A 22,091-nucleotide genomic window follows, 5' to 3' on the forward strand; every position below is an offset into this window, starting at 1 on the left:
GGGCAAAAATCAACAAAATGGATAAAATTCAATACTAAATGTGTCCTTTTTTCATCAAAGTAAATTCTCCTTATAACTGTATTTTCACTGATCATTATATAGTTGCCATAGATTTTAAGGTTGGGAATCCTAAAGTACCTATGATTCTGTGTGATTTTTTTTTATTTGATGTACTAAGATGTGATTATAAACTAATTATTTATGCATCTTAACCTTTGATTTTTCTGGCCTACATTATGATCCACCGTCCATATATTTCCATATTCACAAGTAACATTAGTTGAGTTTGAATGTAGCCTACACATGACACGCTACGTCTTCCTTTCACAGTTGAATAGGTTTAACCTGAAGATGGGGGTGGGTGATTTGGCAGAAATATCACATCACAATACTTAGATATTTTCACAATACAAAATATGTATCCTGATAAGTAAACACAGAGACACACAATGCGCTAGTGACAAAAGTGACTTTTATTCGACATTTCCCATACTGTCCTTCACTAAAACCAGTTAAACAGGACTAGTTATTCTTTTATTTCAATAAAACATGCACTTAGTCAGTGTTCTTTAAATGTAGACTGTATCTATAATATGCTCACCAAAGCATGCTACTTGTCACAATAACGTTTTTTTTTCATGATAACTGTAAAATATTGTCGTGTTGCCCACCACTAACGGAAAACTAATAAACAGGAAAAAAAATAAGCTATGGGTTTTTGTAATCTTTTTATGTTACATTATACACAATGTAGTTTATAGTGTTTGTTGTTCATCTGACCAGTGAAGGAAAAAGTCTGATCACGATGCATATAAAGATCAATTATTTTTCCCAGTCCTTATTTACCATATGAGCCTGAATAGTAGGTGTTGCAGAAGTGTTGAAGTTTGCGCTTTGCTCTTACCTAGAGCCCTGTGCAGGAAACAGTTGAAACGGGGTCAGGCCAGTGACCACCGTGTAGGACTAAAGGGTGGATTAGGGCACCTTCCCTGTTCATTGCATTGTGTGAGCAAACCCTTTCACTTGCCGGTACAATCCCAAATTAATGAGGATTAGCTGGACGGCCTCTTGCCTTTGAAGATGGCTGAATTGCTAATAGGTTTATCCCCCTCCATCGGGCCGTTTCAATGGAAATACGGACAAGCATCAGCACTGTGGCATAAGTAGTATGAAGTCGCATGCTTTGACCGTGTATCTCAGCTGGTTTATTGTCATAAAGAGCAGCTGCAGTCAATATGTAGGGAAATTTAGAGCTAGAGGTGGGCAATTTGATGATATGTTATTATCTTAACAAATTACGTAACACACTTTTCTGAGTATATGATGGGTATTCGCAGTACTTCTAAAACACTACATGTAACATAAGAGCCTATAAATAATCATTGTACAGTAACTGCATAAACGTCATAGTAACAAGTAGTTGTTTGGATGTCAGCTAATCAGGCCTTTTATCAATTGAATTTTTTAAGTTTTGAAATTTTTGCAAACAATAACTTATGTTATAAACGTAATTATGCAAACAAAAAATCATGTACTCTTAGAGCTGCTATGTTGAAGCCCTGTTTGCTAGTTGTCTGCCAAATATGAATAGCTCTAAAAGATTAATGATATTTTGCATAGTTGTGTCTGTTCTGTGTTATGTGGAGCGCAGTGGTTGGAGTTTGGGGTGATCGTAGTCTTGCCACAATAAGCCACCCTGTAGAGGGCTTAGTTTGAGTGGATCTCCCTCACCATGCCTCTATTGAAGGGAATGTTAGAGCCTCAGCAAGCCTGGATCAAGGGCAGATTGAGCTTTAGCCATTTCAGACATTCATTCAACCGCAGTTGAGATTAACCCTGGGGTTGATAAGATTAATAACCACCATAGACACCATATACTGAGCCAAAGCAGCTGAAAGAAGAGCCCCTTTACAAATCCTCAGCCAGTGGATTCCTTACAGTGCTATGGTTTGTCATTCATTTTGAATGTCAACACCACTGGGCTGGGTGGATTTGGTTTCCAAGTTTAGCTTGCTTTGTCAGTGAATTTACAGCTTTCCTCCTTTGTATCAGATGTTCGTGCTTATTGGTATGAGACCTTCTAGATTTCAAATGTGCTTCATTCCATCAGTGATATGTCCCAGTAATGATCAGAGCAATGTGAATAATTTATGCCAGGTTCCTGTTACCTTGCATGGTGAAAGCAAAATATCATATTGGTATTGTTTTAACATGCTGCATTATAGACATGCAGTATTGAATTACTTGGATGAGCACTTTCTATCCCTGTTCGAGATGGTTAAAGATTTTGACAGGTTGATATAGCAGCCTATAGTGTAATGTGTGATTCTGTATGTGTTCTGTTTATTTGCTGGACAGGCAAATGTGATATTGCACCAAAAAAATGTGTTGCTGTTGCTGAACAAAACCTCTAAACTGTAACTTTACAGGAGAAGGAAAAAACATATATACTTTTAATTTAAGGTAATGGGATGAGTTTTTTTTTTTTTTCCCCAACTAATTTTCGACCATTTTTGTTGTTCTGTTCAGCCCAAAATTTTGTTGCAGTGGTTAAGTGCGGTTAATCGCTCTAGCTTATTGTAGTGAAAAGCAATTAATTATTAAATAATTGCTCTAATTTGACCCTAATTTGTAATTTCACTTTGTTTATGAAGAAAATTCACGGCAGGGCAGTAAATGGAACTTTTATCAAGAGAACTTCAGACTGGAACCACACATGGTTTAAATGGTCAAACACTGAAAATGCATGAAAGTTAGTGCTGTTTGTTGTGTTAACATGGAATGGACACCACTAAAAATAGTAAAAAACTAAAATCCCAATGTCAAACTGAAGTTATATGATACCAGGAGATTTTTAAAATGATTTTTAAAAGATACTAGTAGATTTTTACAATTTGCATTTTCGTCAAAGATATTGCCAACTAATTATTTTGAGCTGTAAAGTATTTTTTTAATTGATTAACTGTGATGCAGCACTTTGTACATGTGGTACATGATACTGTCTTCATTCTGGAATTCCACTTTGAGTAAGTGCCTATCTAAAGGTTCAAGGACCTTCTTCACAGTAGTTTCCCCATCTCTGGTTAGGGCTCTCATGTTTCAAGCTGTGAAATTCCTCCCCAGCGTAGCCATAGCTGTGAAAGCCATCAGACCAGGTCAAAAAACAAACCCTCCTGACTGGGGACTGAGCAGAGCTAGTGCCTAGCCGCTCCTTGTGCTCATGCCCATGTTACTTTACAGGAGAGGTCGGAGTGTGTGCTTTCACTCGTATTTTCCCCTTCATTAAGTATGCGAGTCCCTGAGCATATGACAAGACCAGAACTCCTTCATTTGTCTGTTACATTGCTTTTAATAAAACCTTGTGCCTAAGTCACAGTATGCCTTCAGTGTGTCTGCATACACTTGTCCGTGGTTTAAAGGGAGTGCTGTGACCTCAGGTCACCCCTTCACAAACACTAGAAAGTCACACAAAATCTTTGAGTCTTCTTTATGTAAGATACTAATGTGTTCACAGCGGCTGGTTGGAACCCAGTCTTAGTGACGGCAAGTTTCCTCTTGTTTTTTGCAAGTGGTGCAGATCCATCACATGTTGTTATGACATTGTGTGTCCTTCTGTGTGTAGATTGCCATGGTAATGTTATGGGTCCAGGCAAAATTCCTTGTTTGCATGCAGCTGCTAAGCATTTTGAGTAATGTTTGCCCATTTACAATAGGTGTGAAGCTAGCAAACCAGTACACGGCCCTCAGTGGTGCATTTAGCCAGATACTGTCAGAGCACAAGGGCTTAGAGCGAAACACCTGCTGCCAGCTTTAAGTAAATGTTTACTCTTTTCAGACCACTATGTAATTCTAACTGGCACTGTTGGCTCTGATTTATTGGTGATGGCTATGCCCATGTGACCATCTCCATATTTCAGATTGGAGGCTAGTACAGCCCAGGTGCTAATAGCTTTGGCTTCAGTGAAGTACGAAGACTGCATAAACATAGATGCCATAGGTTTAAGCTGTTGAAAGTTTCATATCAGGTTTGGCTTTAAAAGATATCCTTTTTTAAATTCATTTACTTCCTGTAACATCAAAGCAAATGTTAAGTAAGACTTAGTCTTTCTATTTTTCTGCCTGTTTACAATTACAGGTATTACTTTTGAAGGAAAATTGGCAAAAATTAAAAACAGGCATAATTCTAGGAAATTGACCGTTTTCTTGAAATGTTTCCACTTACGAGGAGGATCCAATTATCCACTTTACTCAAATGACATTTAATTCAAGGCCTTGGTTAGAACACACACATATACAAAGTTATTTGGTCTAAAATGTTTAAGATATGTTGCTTAGACATCATCATATGTTTAGTATGATTGTTCTATTTCTGTAAATTTACTTTTTAATTTTGTTTTTTAAATTTACTACAGAAAGCAGTCTCTCATTGTTTTGTCCTCTAATGGTTTGATAAAGCTGTTCAAAACAGATAAACTTTACATAGGAAATGTTTTGTTTTGCAGTGAATTATATTTATAATAATGTAATTTGAATTATATTCGTGTATGTTGTGGTGATATATGATGATATACTGCACTCTTACTCTATATAACCTTATTTAGTATGAAATACAGACCCCAAATATTCGGTTTTCTCTTCACAGTTGCAGAGGGCATGCTATTTGCATTTGTACAAAGAGATCAGCTGGGATTCTAACCATTTCATTCTGATTCGTTTGAATGTTGCTGTTTCTCAGTTTTTGCTAGCACATTTCAGCAATGCTTCGTTTCTCTTTCTCTCCCTCACAGAGAATTTTCAGCTCCTTTGTGTACACAGAGAAGACTTCAAATGGCGAGACAGAGGTGCAGCAGGTGAGTAAATGTGTGTGTGTGTGTGTGTGTGTGTGTGTGTGTGTGTGCGCGTGTGCGTGTGCGTGTGTGTTTAGTCTGTAGGGGTAAAGGATGGCAATTAAAATTCTGCAGTCGCCGTCTGGTTGGCTTTGAAGCTTACTTTGTGTTCCCCTCTGCTGAAACAGTAATTCCAAGGCTGAAACTATTGATTACAGAATTTCTCTCTCTAACAAGTACTGTTTGGGTAAATTACTGTGCACTGTTTATTTTTGGCATAACTAAAGGACTTGATTCTCTTCAACCATTTAATGTACTGTATAATAATGTGTAAGAATTACACTGTAGACGTGTTACATAAAGGTGCCATGCTTTGTCTTTGTCTTTTTTTTTTTAAATATTTTTGCCAATATGTTTTACATGCTTGTATTTTGACGTTAGTATGGCCAGTTAGTTGTTATTAGAGGTAATGAGATGGCTTCTGTCCTGTAGGGGCTTTTTACACTTTTTACACCTACCCTCAGCCCCTCCCTTATGCGAACAAGAGGCTTCTGTAATTCCTGGAAGACATTAAAACATTCCATCAGCAGTATACACGCCATTCTGTTGAGACTCAAATCATAAGGATCGTAAGTGGCAGCAGCTCAGCAACTGCACATGTAATCACTGTGTGTGTGTGTGTGTGTGTGTGTGTGTGTGTGAGAGAGAGAGAGAGAGAGAGAGCTTTCTCTGCAACACACTTTGTCAGCAATCACAAAAGCCTTGAGCAAGAATGGACAGGTTGTTAGTTTTTGCTCAGGTTTCCTTGCCAAGAGACACCCTTGTGAGTGAATTATTCCTGTATGATCCCCCATCTCACCTGCAGCTATTTACTGGCTGCTAGTGAGAGATTAAGCCACGTGTTGGCAGCAAGTCTGGTGACACCTCGGCTGCTAATTGCTGTACTGGGTTTCGGGACTAGATGCTGCTAAACTGTTTTGCCTGCTGAGGCAGTCCAGCCCTAATTGTGCCTAGGATGCACAATAGCTGTTTTATTCAGCTACACTGTTATGTACTAAACATGGAACAGTGATACTGGCAGTAATCAATATAATAAACAAACCCCCCCTTTCCCCCTCACAAGTTCAAGCTTGTAGTAGTTAATAAATACACACTGGCTTTTCCAGATCAGCTTCAGTAGTTTTGGAGCAGTGTTCGAGAATGCATAGCTATAAGGAGAACAGTATTTTGTCGTACAGGAATGTAAACTATGCTATGACTGAAGTGTGTCTGTACGTGACAGTAAATGACTGTGGCATCTTAAGTTTCAAAACATGCTTACTTTCCACCAAGCTCTTGCCTTCAGGCTAGTATTATAGAAACAACGTATTTTGTGTAAATTATCTATTTAATTTCACTGTGCAGATGCACTGAACGTTTGCCTGCATTCTTTCCTTGTTTGACAGGCATGTTGTGAATATTTTTAGATGCTTGTTGGAATAGTCAGTCTTCTGGGTGCAGCACACATGCATATCTCAGCTAAGACCTTATTCTGAATTTGCACAAACAGACTGCAATAGTTGCAGATGCGTGTTATAGCACAAAATTGTAATATCATTTTTCAAAATTTAAATTAGGGATCTATAATGGAGTGTGGATAGTGTTTAAAGTGATTTTTATATTACAGCAATTCCACCCCTGTCAGAATTTTGTGAAACAGACAATATCTGTTGTTACCATTGTGGGTCTTATACTGAATGTTTGTCTAATATGTCTAATGTCTAATAATATAAACAGGAGTAAAACACCTGATTCATTCCATGTAACAAATAAACAGTGTATTTAGAAAATGACCTTTGAGTGAAATTGCTCTATTTTGTTCTATTTTATATTGTTGGCTCCTCAAAGAGGTTTGTGGTGCATTGCTTAACCTTTTTAACTCAGTGGAACCATCGGTGGTTCCAAAATGCACTTCTTCATATACTTTACTTTATAACTTTCATATTTCATAAGCTTCATTCAAAAGGTGGGTGTTATATCAGAGCTGTAACTGTCTTCTTTCCAGTCGAATAGATGGGTAATGTAGTTTTAAAACTTTACATTACTAGAAGTTGAACAGTTGAGCTGTAAACTGGATCTCAGATGGTGTCTCTTCAGTGCACTGTAAAAAATTTTTTTTTATAAAAAAATACAAAGAGCATCTAAGATTTTTGGCTTTCAGCAGTAGATTGTGAGCATATGGCATTATGTGTATGATCATAAAACACATTTTCTGTTCATTTGACGGGAGCTTTTACAAAAACAAAAAAAAACAAAACTTTTATTTCGTGCAGTTACTGAATAATTTGCCTTACGATTTGGGCATGTAAATTCAGATGGTAAAACCGAAATATACCTACGAGCATAAGAGGTTGACTAATTGTTGTAAACTGTTCCCATTCCTCTCAGATTATGGGAGTCCATTCACCTTCTGTAGTTTGTCTCCATGGAGCCAATGAATCTTGTGGCCAAAATTAGGACCGTGTTGCCAGATTTATAGAAATATGTTTGTCGTATATACATTGCATTAACGATTAACAAATGTGTTTGCTAGCACATCTTCATTCTGATCATTTGAAAAAGGAAATATTAATTGAAAACCATTCATGTCATGATAGCTACCATGGTGGACAGTTCTGACTAATTCTGACAAAATTTCATCTGATGCTTTTCATTCCGTGTCTGACTGGATCTTGTGTGGGGAGGCAAAAAGTAGTAGTTTTGATATCGATGATTGATTTTTGTGAATATGTGAAAAACAGCCTGGTGTTTTGTTAAAAGGGGAAAACACATGCAAAATAATCCCCATGGCAGGTGGCCACTTGGGCCACAGACTCTTCACTTTTATTGGCCAGAATTTGACATTTTGTGGCAGGGACATCACGTAATAGGCAATGTTTCAGATTTCTTATTTGTTTCAGAGTGAATCAGTGACTTACTAAGTGGTTAAAGAGGGAAGGAACTGGTAGTATGTAAAAGTAGCTAAATCAATTTCCCTTGACACAGGACAGATAATCAATTTCAGTAACACTGGTAATAAGTCAGCATTAAGAGCCAAGTGTATGCCAATGTTGTTACAATGAACGCTAAACAGATGTGTTATTATAAACAATAAGATAAAGACATTAATTTTCAAGCAGATGCAGTGAGGAAAGGTATGTTAAAAGCACTGCCCACTGCATTAGATTGGCACGTGCTTTGGATCCCTGTGAGGTAAAAATAGAAATGGTTAGGAGAGTTTATGTTGCAGTGGCAGGCCAGTTCACTCACTTGCGGCACATTTGAAAGTGGTGTAAAGTAGTGTTACTAAGTAATAACAATTTTAAACTTCATTTTAAATGCTAATTACAGAAAAAAAGGCATATTGTTTTTAGTTGCATTACACTCCTGCTGAAATGGCACCCTGGCTGCAAAACTGCAGCGATTTGGATGATCTTGTAAAGACAGTCAAATCGGTCTTGTCTGCTGCACTTGTCTTTTCTCCTTTGACTGACTTCCTAATGACAAGCTACTATGCAGGAAGAACACCTGTCTTTGAAATAGTGACTTTACTAGTGACTAGTAACTTTACTATTTAAAGATTCTTAGTGGCCTAGATCAAGCCAATCTGTATTGTCCTACCTAAGCTGTTTGACTCTGACCATTAAAACATGTAATATTAGAGAAAAAAACGTTTTATGCAGAAACATTTACTGTTGGCTATAAAACACATTACATTTACTTAACACAGCTAGATTGACGGCTAGAGTGAAAGAAATTATGTTTACAAGATTGAATATTTGGACATTTTCCACAAATGTATCGATTGATGATTGCAGTGCATAAACTGAGTAGTCACTTCTAATCTCTGTAATTTATACCAATTTTTGTTCTGTGTGAATCAGTCCTGATTTATACTGATTTTCTTATTCTGTGTGAATCACTCCTAAACAGATGTATTGTGGTAATGATTACCCTGCATGTAAAAATAATCTAAAACAGCCAGAGGATTACGTTTTAAAAGAAGATGGTAGTAGCTACTAGCCTGTTGTCCCTGGATCTGTAGGTGTTCTGTTAATAATTACAGGAACGATTGATTTTATCGTATGTTTCTCATTCATTTATTTCAGATTTATCTAGTTATCAAAAGGCAATTTCATTTAGCCGTACAGTGAAGTACGTCGGTAGTAACGTAAGTGTGATTTGTAGAGGAATCTTTGTCGTCTCACCTTTTCATCTAACAGACAGGTGAACTATGTATCTGTCACTTTATTATTGGTCTTTACATTTACTTTCTTCCTTTAGGCTTGACCTCTCCACCACAGTCCTATTATTTTATTGCACTTTGTACAGATTTGTATTTACTGCATTCCACTTTACTGTGGAAAATCGTTCCCATGTTGCTCTACACAGACGGCTACAAGGAGCCTTCCCTTCACTGTGTGTTTTTCTTGGTTGCATGAAGAGTCAAGTTTAGCTGTAATGGCCATACCGTGTGGCTGATTAGGTGTACATGGTCAATGGGTCATGGTCCATTTCTTCATTCCTGGGCTGGAGTCATTTTGGCAGAGACTGTTAATTGCAGTATTTCAAGGAGAAGTTTGTTTGCTGCGGTTCTCCTCATGCTTTATTGCACTTTTTTCTTTCTCTTTGGATGAATTAGGTGGTTTAATCTACAACTTTTACAGCTAGGCGTGTGTTTTTGTGTGTCAGCTGTGTGGCTGTATTTGGCATGGAGTTTTTAATATGTGAGTATGTGTGGATGATTTGTATTGTGGTTGAGAGTATTAATGGCGTTTACGTATGGGTTGGGCTCCTGACAGTGTTATTGTGGGTTGCTACTTTCCTAAATGAACCAGTGGTGAGGAAAAAAATGTTGGCGCTCCGGTAATTTATGCACCCCACCTGGAGGAATTCTTATTGCTGAGCCGGTGCTGCTAGAGTTGTTCATTTTCCTCAGGGAACTCCTTACTGAATAAATAAACCAGAGTTCATGGAAACACACTTATTCCACCATTATTCCCTTGCACGAGAGTCATGCAGTCCCTGAGCTGAAACAGCCTGCTGATCTTAAGCAACCGACACTGCGCTGGACACTCAGCTTCCCTTTATAGCTCCCAGTCATTTGTCTATAGCCTGTAGCGTAGGTGAAACTGGCAGTGCATGTCTAATGCTGATCGATTTCTAGTCTCCAAGGTCGGCTCAGGCACTCTTTGATGTAGAATAAAGGCCAGGTCTGGGAAAGTGCATTAATCACATACTTCACCTGCAGCTCTAATGAAAAGAGACTTCCAGAATGAACAGCATTGTGCAGCTTCACTTAAGGATATTGGATTATTTACGGTGTACAAATGAGTTTTCAACACTTTCTGAATATTCATAAATCTGTGTATGACGAGTGTTGTTAGTCATCGCAGCTTGTTGAAATTCTTTGGATTTTGGCCACATTGGATCATTTTCAGGCTTTTTCCACTGTTTCAAACAACTTGGGCAATATAAACAAAAATTATCACAATACAGTCAACTGCCTTGACAGTAACGACATTATGATGTGCCAAAATAGATGAATAAAAATAACAAACTAAAAAACTAAATACCTTTTATACTAATAATCATGTAAATCAAATTAAGCCCTTCAAAATTAATAAATGATAGTTTTTTTTTTTTACTTCATAAAACCAAACAGTGACATTTGAAAAGCTTTGTTTTTTTTTTTTGTTTTTTTTGTTGACAAAATGCTAACTGTTACATGCAGTCTCATAGCTTCATATTTCCACACATGCAAGGTTTTCAGTTAGTGAAAAAAGTTGATTGTGTTTCCGCCTTAAGCTACCCCTTGCACCGAAATATCAACATCCATGATTTGGAAAATATCATGGGACATCATACTGGTTTTCACTTTATACTGATATACTTCCCACCACTGTTTTTGGTGTGATGCCATGCAGTACCTAGTTATTTGGATTCCAGGTTTGAGAATATGTCCACAACAAAGCAAGGTTTGACATAGGGCTGGGCAATATGACAATATATATTGTTATCATGATAAATTATGTCACAGTATAATACAATGTGCTTTTCTAAACATATCATGGATACAGTCGGTACTTGTAGAACACTGATCAACTGCATGTTTCATTAAAAAGAGAGCAAAATTAATTCCATTTAACTGGATTTAGTGCAGCACAGTATGCTAAATATTGAATGAAAATCATTGTGTGTACTGATCTTGAATTTTTTTTAAATGTAGCACTACTGGTTCATTTTTCTCTGTTACAACCGATCAGATATCCGAAATAATAACTATCATGACATTGTGTATTGTGAAAAATTCATGAAGTATAGTAACATTTATATTTTTGCCATATTGCCCACCGCTAGTTTGACATGAGCCATCATTCAGATTTTTACCTCATCATCCTGCTGTGTTTTGTATTGGTTAGTGCAAAAGCTTGCATTCCTCATACAGTATCTACCAAGTTTTTATATGTGCAGCATTAACTGAAACAGTCTGTTCCCTTGTATTCTGCTTTCAGCTGGCAAAGAAGATCCGGGAGAAATTTAACCGCTACCTAGACGTGGTGAACCGGAACAAGCAGGTGGTGGAGGCTTCATACACGGCCCACCTAACCTCTCCACTCACAGACATTCAAGACTGCTGCTCAATTCCTCCTTCCATGATGGAGTGAGTAATGTTCTTTTCTTCCTCAGGAAGAAGCCATTGATCACATGCTGTCTCATGATTTCTGGAGGCTTTCAGAATACTAATAGGTTACTTATTTTAACTGAACAGTAAAAACGTAAAGTGACTCTAGCCTTTCTTTTCCACCCTTCCACCCACCCAGTCCAACACAAAATCCATGACAGTTTTTGACTAATCTCTAAGCATGCCAGACTGCGTTTACATCCTTTCTAGGAATGGTTATCAGTAAGTGTGTGAAATCATTTATTGAATGGGTTTAGCAGGGCATGGCTTAAGGCTTAATTGACCATACAGATTTAGAGCTTTTAGGGCTGGAATTGCTGTACTTGAAGGGGGAATTTTTAAATGTCAGGAGTATCCTATCTCCCATCTTGGTGGAAAAAAGGAGCTCAAAGGCCAAAGCGCTTCTCAAATCGAGTTGGGCTGCTCTGCTCTTTCAAGCTTAATCTCAATGGGAGCAGCTTGCAGAGTTCTAACACCAATTTTTTGGGTTGTGCTATCTCTTACATCTCTCATCTCGCTCTTGTGCTCTTGCTTTTCTGTTTTGCTCACACTCTCTCTCTTCCTCTCTCTCATCCCTCCGCTTGTGTTCTCTCTCTCTCTTGTTTTCACCCTCTCTACCCACCTTTATCTTCTCTCTTTGTTCTTCACATTCTCTTTCCCATCTGTACACCCTCCCTCAACTATCTTTCATCTCCTGATCAAACATCTCATTTTTCGATTAACCTCTCTATCCTGTACTTTCAAATGTAGTGACATTTAGAGGACCTTTCTGCCAGTAAAGATTTTAGTGAATTGCCAGTTTACTTTGTTCATGTTTATATGCATAATGTTTCTTTCCTTTCTTTCCCAACACACACATGCACATATATAGAGTTCATCATGAGTGGGACTTGAATCACAGCCTGCTTTGATACTAATGCTCCATCTAGTTAGTGCTCCACACTGCCTGTAGTGTAGATTAGTGTTGATTAGTCACTGGGACTGTGTGGCACCAGTGACACACACACACACACACACACACACGCACACAGTCGAGTGTAATATCCAGATCAGACACATGGTTTGAGTCTTCATTGTAGATGATCATGTGACAGATTTTCTCCATTACACAGTAACATGCATGCATGCATGCATGCACACACGCATACAGTACTGTGTGAAAGTCAGAGAACAACTTTTACTTATTTAAACAGCCATTCATTTTAAATGATTTATTAGGTATAAAAAATCCACCTGCATAAGGAAGTAAAAGTCAAAGGAAAATGGGTGGAAAAAGCAGAAGTTTCTAAAACTGTTCAAAAAGTTACTAAAGCCACTGAGAACCTAAATCTATGTTTTCTTTCTAAGTAGGTTAATCTTGCTCTTCTGGGCATGAAGTATGCATGTACAAAGTATGTCTTGTGAATAACTTTCCAATGTCCATTAAATGGCCTGTGTATTTTTGCCACCACCTTCTCTGGGTAGTGATATTGCATGTTTTGTTGTTTATTCAAATTTTGCTGAATGTTTGATGTAACACTCACTTTTACTATTATACAAACATTTTTACATTTTACATTGTTTCCTGGGACTTAAAAAATTGGAGCAGAGAGAAATAGACTCCTAACAACTGTGCAAGACCTGGTAGACCACCAGAACCGTCACCATCAGATAAACAGTGCTTAGTTTTTGTTTTTGAGAGATAAAAATCAAGCTCCTCTCTTGCTACAGATCTAAGAAAAAAAAATCCACATTTCTGCCCATTCTTCCACCGTGAGAAGAAACTGAAAATAATGCATCTGAAGGGATTATATCTGTCAAGATACTGTTTCTGAGAAAGAGAAACAAAGAAAAAAACATTTGCAAATCAGACAAAGAAGCTGCTGGTGTTTTTAGAGTAATAAACTGGCCACCACAGCATCCAGAGCTCAGCATAACTGAATATGTTTGGGATTATTTGGATTGTGAGAAGCAAAAAAATGCAACAAACTCCTAAGACTAAATTTTAGAGGTGTTTAAAGATTTCAGATTTCTTTGAAAAACTAAAAGCAAGTCTCTTGAAAAGAATGGAAAAGCTCTAATTAAGGCGAAGTAGGGACACACTAACCTAACCTAAACTAAAAAAATATGTTTAGTTGTTGAGGTTTCTGTGTCATTTTGTGTTAAGTATGTTTCCTATTTTTTGCTTTAACTTAATGGTCATTTTTACAGAAAATTAAATAAATGAAAGCTTATCTCTGACATCTGTGCAGTACTGTTTGTAGATACATGGACATGCAGGTAGCACTGAAAACCTTAGCCATACACTCTTTGATTTATTTTTTTTTAAATTTGTGTTCTATAGAACTGTTAGAGATAAACAAATTAAGCATCAGCTTCACCAAAAAAATATTAAGATGAAAGTGTGAGTGTAGGAGCAAGAGAGTGAGAGGAGATTGCTTCACTTGTTAGACTGAGCTGTCTGATAGCACACTGCTACTAAAACTTCAAAGAGCTCTCATAAACACTCTCAGACTTTTGGATCACTTTGTGGAAATGTGCAGCTCTCACAGTGACAGTTTTGAAAAGTTGAAAAAGTCTCCCCGAGGACAGAGTAACAGGAATATCACTGAGTGAGTCACTGGAATGAACTGAAATTGTGCTGTATATTATGATAGAACTGTTTACCACCTGCAAATAATTCTGTTTTTCAGAGAGTTCAGAGAATTTCTGGTTTCACACAGATATTGTGTTGGTTGTGTTTATAGTTCAAACTTTAAAACACATTCTAAAATGCAAAATTTGTCCCTGTAACTGGTCACTGGTGTCTTAATTGGATGACTAATAACTGGTTTCTCTCAAATCAGGCCAGTCTGGACCATATTACCATATTATATGTTCACTGTGCATTTACAGTTGAAGTGCTTTTCTGAACCTTTGATAAGGGAGATTCTCTATATAGAGGTTTTCTTTGAGTATGAAACTGCTATTATTAAACGAGGGCAGGCCACCACATGTCACTGCAGCCTAGATAATGTAATCCAGAACTAGTTTGGTCCTGAAGTGATACAAAGTATTGCGTAAATCTGAGTTTGAAAATTACCATCTATTTTGCATCTAGAGGTTTTCATTCAAGTGAGAACATGAGACATTTTTTTCTTGGACTGATTAGATAACATACAAGAGCTGAAGTGCAGTGGATTAACAGGTGACACAGAACATGCTTTTATGAATTCAGTGCTTCGTCAGCTGTCAGTGTCCTGAATAAATTCACTGTTTACGTTTAATACAATGGTGTAGAGAACATTTCTAGTGATATTTTTTATTATTTGGGACTTACATTATGAAAACTTTATCAGTCCTGTTTGCTAATGTTGCATGTCTTCAGATACATGTGAAGGTGTGAACTGTGATGTGTTTATGAATGAGATTTTAAAGAATGCGTTAGGCTCCTTCATCTAACCCTTTTACAGCTGGTATTTCTGCCCTCACTCACAGACGAAAGATCAAGTATTTCACACTGTATCAATGTCGTGCGCCCATCACCCATTTAGTTAGTGTGTTTCAGTAGACTCTGACCACCCAAGAATGCTTTAATCAATACTCGTCCCTTCGCCGCCTGCTTCACTTAACCAATGATGCAGCCATCTCAAAATAACCTCCCCACCTCTCTCTCTCTCTCTCTCTGGGAGCATGTGATCTCCTACTGCTTAAAGGGATTTAGGCATGAGCCCAGCCTTCAGCCTCATAAACCTTTTTTTTTACACTCATTCTCAGCTATGAATTTTCACCTCTTCCCATTTTGGGCCTGTACAGTCCTGTTGTCAATATAAGCAGCTTTCAATGGCCCTGATGAGCATTTGACAGTTTAGATGAGAGACCCGTTGGCATAGTTATCTTCAAGTTATATTTAGCACTGGTATCACAGGGTGTCATCACTGTTGGTCTGTTTAAATTGGGTGAGCTTGTATGAACCTAATGTAGTCCTCATGGACTCATGTATAAAATCTGTTATGTTCTCTTTATTCTCTATTCTACTCTGTCTGTTCTCTGTTCTTTCTTTGCTGGAAAAGGTTTCCTATTGCTCACTGTTGCTTTTGAGTGTTTGTTGAATTTGTGCTGAAAAGTGTCATGACTTGTGTTTACTAATGTTTCAAACACTGTTTTTTTCTTTGTCCAACTCCATTTATACTAGATTGAGTTTTGGCAGGCCATGGTGGCTCTGAATACAACAGGAGCTTTACTGTAATAGACTCTGAAGTATGTCCTCTTCAGAAAGTTTCTCTGTGTTTGCTTTACATGTTTCTTTGTTAACTTTAGGACTAGTTTCTTATTGTTTGCCATGTAAATGTAGTTTCTTAGTGCTTGCTTTACAACTATAGTTTGTCAACAAATCATCAGTTCTAGCTTTAAATGATAGCTTCTCAATTTTAACTTTACACAGGCCAAATTTTATTTTTCCCCAATATGTAGAATTCAGTAAATAAACAGCAGTCATGCATTTAAAATGTGCAGTGTTCTCTGTTGGAGGTGTGTAAAATCAACAAAATGCGTAATTTGACCAAGGACACGCAAACGTTTGCATACAGCTGTAGTTTCTTAACGTTTGCTTTTAACCATTTTTTTTTTAATGCTAACTTTATACTGTAGTTTCTCAGTGTTAGCTTTACACTTTAAGTTTCTTAATTCTAGCTTTAAACTTTAGTTTTTCAGTCTTAGCTTCACAATTATAATCTTCTAACGACTGCTTTAAATCTATAATATCTCAGTGCTAGCTTTACAGCTGTAGTTTCTCAGTGCTAGCTTCACAACTGTAGTTTATCAGATGACATGCTGTTTCTCTGGTAGCTTTAGCTAAATAGTTAAATTACTCTGTGTGAAGCCCCTCCATACTACCTACACAAACTAGCTATCCCTTCTCCTCATCCCCTTCTTTTCCTCAAATTTTCTTTCATCCTGAGACTTTTGGTCACTGTTGGATTGTGCTAGCTCAGATTGAGTTAATGAATCGGCCTGGACTTTTGTAGCACTCTCGAGTCACGTGCCTTTCTTAGTCCATATGTATGGCAGGGTCTCCAAATCCTGCCATGAGGCTCCTCTTAACCTCTGCACTAATGAAGCAGCATTCTGATAGATGAGGAATGAGAGCAGAAGTGGACACACAGTCAGACAGAGAGGATGCTACAGAGCTGCATGGATCTTATCTCCACGACTCTGACAGAGCAATGAGCCGCCTGAGCTTTATTAGTGCTGGAGTGGTCTCTCAGGAGACCTGAACTTATCACTAAATCAAATGCTTCTAAATGTGGAAGCGAGACTGTGAGAGATGGCACTTTAAAAGCAGTTGAGGATTAGGGTGCTGTTATGTAGCTCTTTATAGAAGTGTGATATGCTCCGTTTTGTTTTGTGTAACATGTTGCATGTAGTCATGTAGGTAAATGCTGACACTGATGGGAATTTTTTTACTCTTTTGTACACACCGTTATTGCGTTTCCCTAGTTTAACCCTTTAAAGCATCCATAGTTCCAACCTGAATACCAGCTGCTCGCCACTGTTGCTATGACTCACTGCAGCCTTCTCATTCAAATACTGCTTTTAAATAGAAAGTTCTCTTGATGGCTGTCTTGATAAAAACAGTTATTTCTAGCTGCTGTGCATTTATTTATTACAGAAGTACATTGAGTCCAAAGTTTCATTTACAAGCCAAACAGCACTGATGTTGGTATCTGTAATATCAGTAACGGTAGCACTGGAAGACTTTTTTCAGACTAAGCTGGACAGCTCTCATGGGAAAAACTATGAATAATTAAACAAATAGTGATAACAAAGATCCCTTTGAAAATGTAACATAGTGGTATGAGAGCGAGAGGTCTACAGTTGCGGATGAGCTGCAGTGAAACGTGCAGCCGCTGTTGTTCTCAGTAGACTCAGTAATTAGAAACTACATTCACCCTATTTTTATGTTCATCCTGCATTCACAAGGTTTCATGTTAAGGTTCATGTTGAATTATTGAAGGTAATAAATGCATTGTCACACATTTCCATACATATCCACTCATAGAGTTATATTTATATATATATATATATATACAGACTGAAATGCTCTAAAATCAGTGTAGTGTTGTTTTTCTACATGTCTTTAGGTAATTTAATGCTATTGAGCAGACCTCTCCTCCCCCTCCCCTGTTCAACTACTGCTAGGTCATTATTTTAATAATGATTCTGCTACTGAATATCTTTCATACTGAATAGTACCTTAGGGCTTTTTTTGTTTTCATCTGTTTTGTCTTTTTTCATCCCTTCTTTCCTGGATGTTTTTGTGAGACGTTAATTTGCATGTTGAGCCCAAATAAGTGGTGTAGGAGAAAATAGAGCCCTATTTCTCTCTGGCTTTCTGTTGCTGTCTCGTTCTCTCTCGGTTTCACTCTCTCTTTTGCTCTCTTTCTATCCTTCACTCAGTTTTTCTGATGTTAAATTCAAAGAGCTTGCAAATGTATTTTTTATCTGCCGCATTTGCCTAGCCCCCACATGTAAAGTGTGCTGAAGGAGAATTCTAATGACTAGAGCCTGATGGGAATTAAATGTCTGAAGTTCAAAGCACTCTGCACATCACAGCAGCTGTCAATCAAGAGGCGGCCTGGCTCCTGCTTTGCTAGTGGAGGAGGGGAAGCGAGGGGGGGTAGTGGGGGAGGATGCTGGCGGAAGAGAGGTAGAGGGAATGAGAGGGGAGCGAAATAGATTGGTACTGAGGATTAGAAAGGTTTAAAAGAGAAAGTATGATCATTTAAGGTGGCAAAGGGGAATTTGGGGATATTTAGGGGTGCAGTATGGGCATGGCGAGAGAGGAGGAGTGGAGAAAAAAGAAAACTATAAGTGATAACCTCTCTGACTCCTCTTTCTCTGTCATTACAAAACTGTTTTGTGTGCAGATGTGATAGGTTGAATGGAGCAAGCAGTTCAGAGGTTCTGTGCGCATGCGTGAGGGAATCAGTGCAGGGAAGTCTCCTGAGACAGGCTTTACATCAGTGCTTCATCAGAGCAAGCTGGGACTAGACATAACAGCACAGTAGGGGTCTGCTGAGGAACAACCATTGCACTCTTTCATTCTCTCCCACACTTTCATGCACACACGCAAACTGTTTTGTGAATAAACATTTTTATACATGGCTGTCATAGATCCTTAGGTTTGGATTTCTGTACAGTTTTATGTTACACTTTTAATGTGTTTGTGTCTGTCTGAAAGCTGCTGGCTGATTTATTTTATCCAGGTCTTAATGGAGCTAGAAATATATTAATGAAGGGACTATAATAGATGAGCAGCAATATGCTAAGCTACACTGTCTGTCCAAAAGTATCCAGACTGTCCCTCAAATGAGTGAATTCAGCTACTTTAAGATGTGCCCATGGCTAATACAGGTGTTCAGTTGTGCATACAACTATGTAATCTCTGTAGTTGCTAATAGAATTGGACACTCTTTCTCAAACCTAAGGTTGCTTCAGAACAGCAGTGTAAACACAGGATCAGCAATAGATAAATCTCATAACTCATTAAACACATAAAAATACTAATTGGTAAGGTAGCAGGTCCAAAAGAGAGAGTTTTATAGTTTGGGAGTTACAACACTAACAGTCAGAGGAGCTCTTAGAACACACAGGATCTGTTCAGCAGATCAGACTCAAACAACTTTGTAGTTTTGGCCAAAAAGATGGTGTTTTACTTCAAAATGTGGTTTTTAGTTTAAGTATACTGCCAGCTGTAGTCTGAATTGTGGGGCGATGAGCAGGCCGGATTTGAGGCTTCGATAAAAGGTGTGGGCAGGGATAAATGGGTGGAATAATTCTGTTAAGTACTAAGGGGCACGATCATGTAGTGCTTAATATGTAATATGAAGTCTTTTATATTGGTTACGATAAGAGTATCCAACATGAATTTTAATCATTATTTTTAACTAATTGTTTTAATAATAACATTTGAAAAAATCCTGACACACCCGACTCCCCATTTAAAATCTGCTTCTCTTCGTTCAGTTTCTCAAAAACTCAAAAGTAGTGTGTAAGGAGATCATCTTATCTGTGAGAAAGAGAGAGAGAGTAAGAGAGAGATTGTTCTAAGTGATGCCTGCTCTGCTGTTCTGAGGTGATCATTGTTCTAGAATGCTTCCAGAAACCCCATTTGTTCTACATCCAGTTCTTCACTATTTCTCATTTCGCGGCGGGGTTTATGTATATTTGTGTAGAGCATGCTTTCAAAGACTTGATCTTGAAGTACTGTTCCTGAAAGAAATGAGTATGCATGATTCATGTTTTATTGAAGATATTTTACTCTCAGTATTTTTCATAGTATAGGTAACATCCATTTGGTCACTATGACAACTTCAGTCAGGACTGAATTTTAGGATGATAGCTATTACAGAACAACAGTTCATAATCAATAAGATCATAATCTTATCCTCTTATAATCTTAACTCCGGATCAGAAAAAGAGTATTACAGAACCACTATGTACACAGAATTTCTTAAATGCTGTCATAAATGTAGGAAAACCCCAGTGGTGCCCTAACTTCTGTTTGTAAGGTTCTGTTTGTACCATTAGCTATTCTACTGATCTAATGAAAAGAAAATGTGTTTAGGCATTTGTGACAGGCCTAACAAGTTCACTAGCATGTTGCATGTATTCATATTGTGTTCACAATGTGAATGATTTTTTTTCTAAAACTCCCAGACTTTCTGTTCAACTCACTCTGCATTATTATTAATGTTCATAAAAGTTGAAAATGTGAAAAATGACAAAGTTGACAATGACATATGTGGCAGTTTATTAGGGGGACCAACATGACACGCAGAGTGATGAAAACCTTAATGGGAAACTGAAACGGGATGACTGTTAAACCTTTGTGTGTGTGTGTATTTAATAAAGAGAGGTCTAAAACATGCACTGCAGTCAAAAGAACTTAATAAGACTGGCACAGTGTCCTAGCACAGGAAGCAACATGAGCATCAACAGCAAAGTCAGAATGTTCCCATTATAACCAGTGAAGTTGTCTACACCAAGCAACAAAGCACGGTTTTTGATGGACACCCCTTTTCTATTTTGACATGTTATGTCAATCTGCCATTTCATCTAAAAATAGATGAGGAGCAACTTATCTATGAAGTGGAGAAAAGAGGGTTATCCAAACAATCCTTCCATTAAATATTATAAATATGTTAACAGAAATGAAGCTATTTGGAGGGAAGTGGCCAGAGTGCTGGAATTTGGAGGTAAAGGAATACCATTTGTTTTTGGTTCAGTGAATAATAAGGATACAGCTAGTTAGCTAAGTAGAATTAGCAGTCAAGTTAACAGATGCAAACAGCTTCAGTTAGGACTGAATTTAGGAGGAACGAGACCAGCTGCACAAGACTTTACCGTAGCTTGGATACTCATTTATTTTAGCTGAAGTCGCAGCAATTTTACGATAAGTCCATTTGTTTACATTTTGACTTGACTTGCACGCTAGACGTTTTCAGTGTAGACATCCTCAAGGCTTTGCAGTGCGATGTGTTAACGCATTTCAGTGTTCACTTGCTGTTAGCGTGAACATTTCAATGCTGTCATGCTTTATTTATGTATATGTGGAAAGTGTGTGTATATATATATATATATATATTTCTTTCTGTTTTCCAGGTTTGATGGAAATTTTAACACAAATGTGTCAAAAACCATCAGCTGCGATCGGTTATCCCCCACCGTCAACAGCCGAGCGTTCAACCCAGGACGAGACCTCAATTCGGGTGAGCACTATAATACATACGCGCCCCAAAACCAGTGAGCTCTTTTTCACTTGGCTAGCTGCTGTCATGGCAACAGTTTCAAAGAATAATATTGCTTATCTGATGTCAAATCGTAATAAGGTTTTTTTTTCTTTTTTTGCTCTTTTAGAGAGAGAAATGAACATGGCTGTTGAATACGTTATGAGAAGAGCTTTATATTCTGTCTTCCTTTTCTCCCACATCAATTCTCTTCCCTTTACTCTGTCTCTTATTCCCTCTTGTTGCATCCGTCTTAATGAATGCTCCTTCATACACTTAAAAGTCGTCTGTCCTGATCCCCTTGATCAGTGCTCTGGTCTCCAGGCAGGAAATGTGTGTTTTTGTCATTTGAGGTTTAGAGCTGTATAAGTCTTCCTCTCTCTGTCATAGGCACTTCATGCAGTGCAATCTTGCATACAAACCATGACGGATTTTCTTAGTTAATTATTAATCGTTAATCAAACCCAAATAAGCAATGTTTTTCCGCTAATCCTTTGAGTGTGCCAAATGAAACTCGTGCCTTAAATGTTTATTTCATCGAGTTTTTATCAAGTCTTTTTTTTCATAGAGATGCCAGAAGAATTTGAAAACGTGTCCAAGCATATTGTGTGGGCTAAGAATATGAATATCAATGCTGGCTTAAGAAAATGTGATGCACAGGGTGCAGTAGTGTTTTAAAACAATGTGACTCTCCAGCAACACCAGGGGTGACAATTATGCCTAGAGCTTCCTCTGAAGGCAGTGCTCTGAACTTTAAACATGGTGAAAACAAATATTTATAATATTTAGTAGAAACCGTTACCCTGGTTTTAC

The 22,091-nt window shown here is 37.7% G+C and overlaps 1 protein-coding gene across 2 annotated transcripts in view; it reads left to right on the forward strand.

The window, feature by feature from the left end:
* cachd1 (cache domain containing 1) overlaps nucleotides 1-22,091 on the forward strand; it is a 75,753-nt gene that overhangs the window by 20,606 nt on the left and 33,056 nt on the right. For both annotated transcript variants that reach the window (XM_036570229.1, XM_036570230.1), the window contains exons 2-4: nucleotides 4,788-4,850; nucleotides 11,360-11,508; nucleotides 21,154-21,260. In XM_036570229.1, coding sequence (XP_036426122.1) covers nucleotides 4,788-4,850; nucleotides 11,360-11,508; nucleotides 21,154-21,260 — 319 coding nt within the window. The remainder of the gene's footprint in view (nucleotides 1-4,787; nucleotides 4,851-11,359; nucleotides 11,509-21,153; nucleotides 21,261-22,091) is intronic.

This window comes from Colossoma macropomum, unplaced genomic scaffold (genome assembly GCF_904425465.1).
Source record: "Colossoma macropomum unplaced genomic scaffold, Colossoma_macropomum, whole genome shotgun sequence".
Taxonomy (NCBI): domain Eukaryota; kingdom Metazoa; phylum Chordata; class Actinopteri; order Characiformes; family Serrasalmidae; genus Colossoma; species Colossoma macropomum.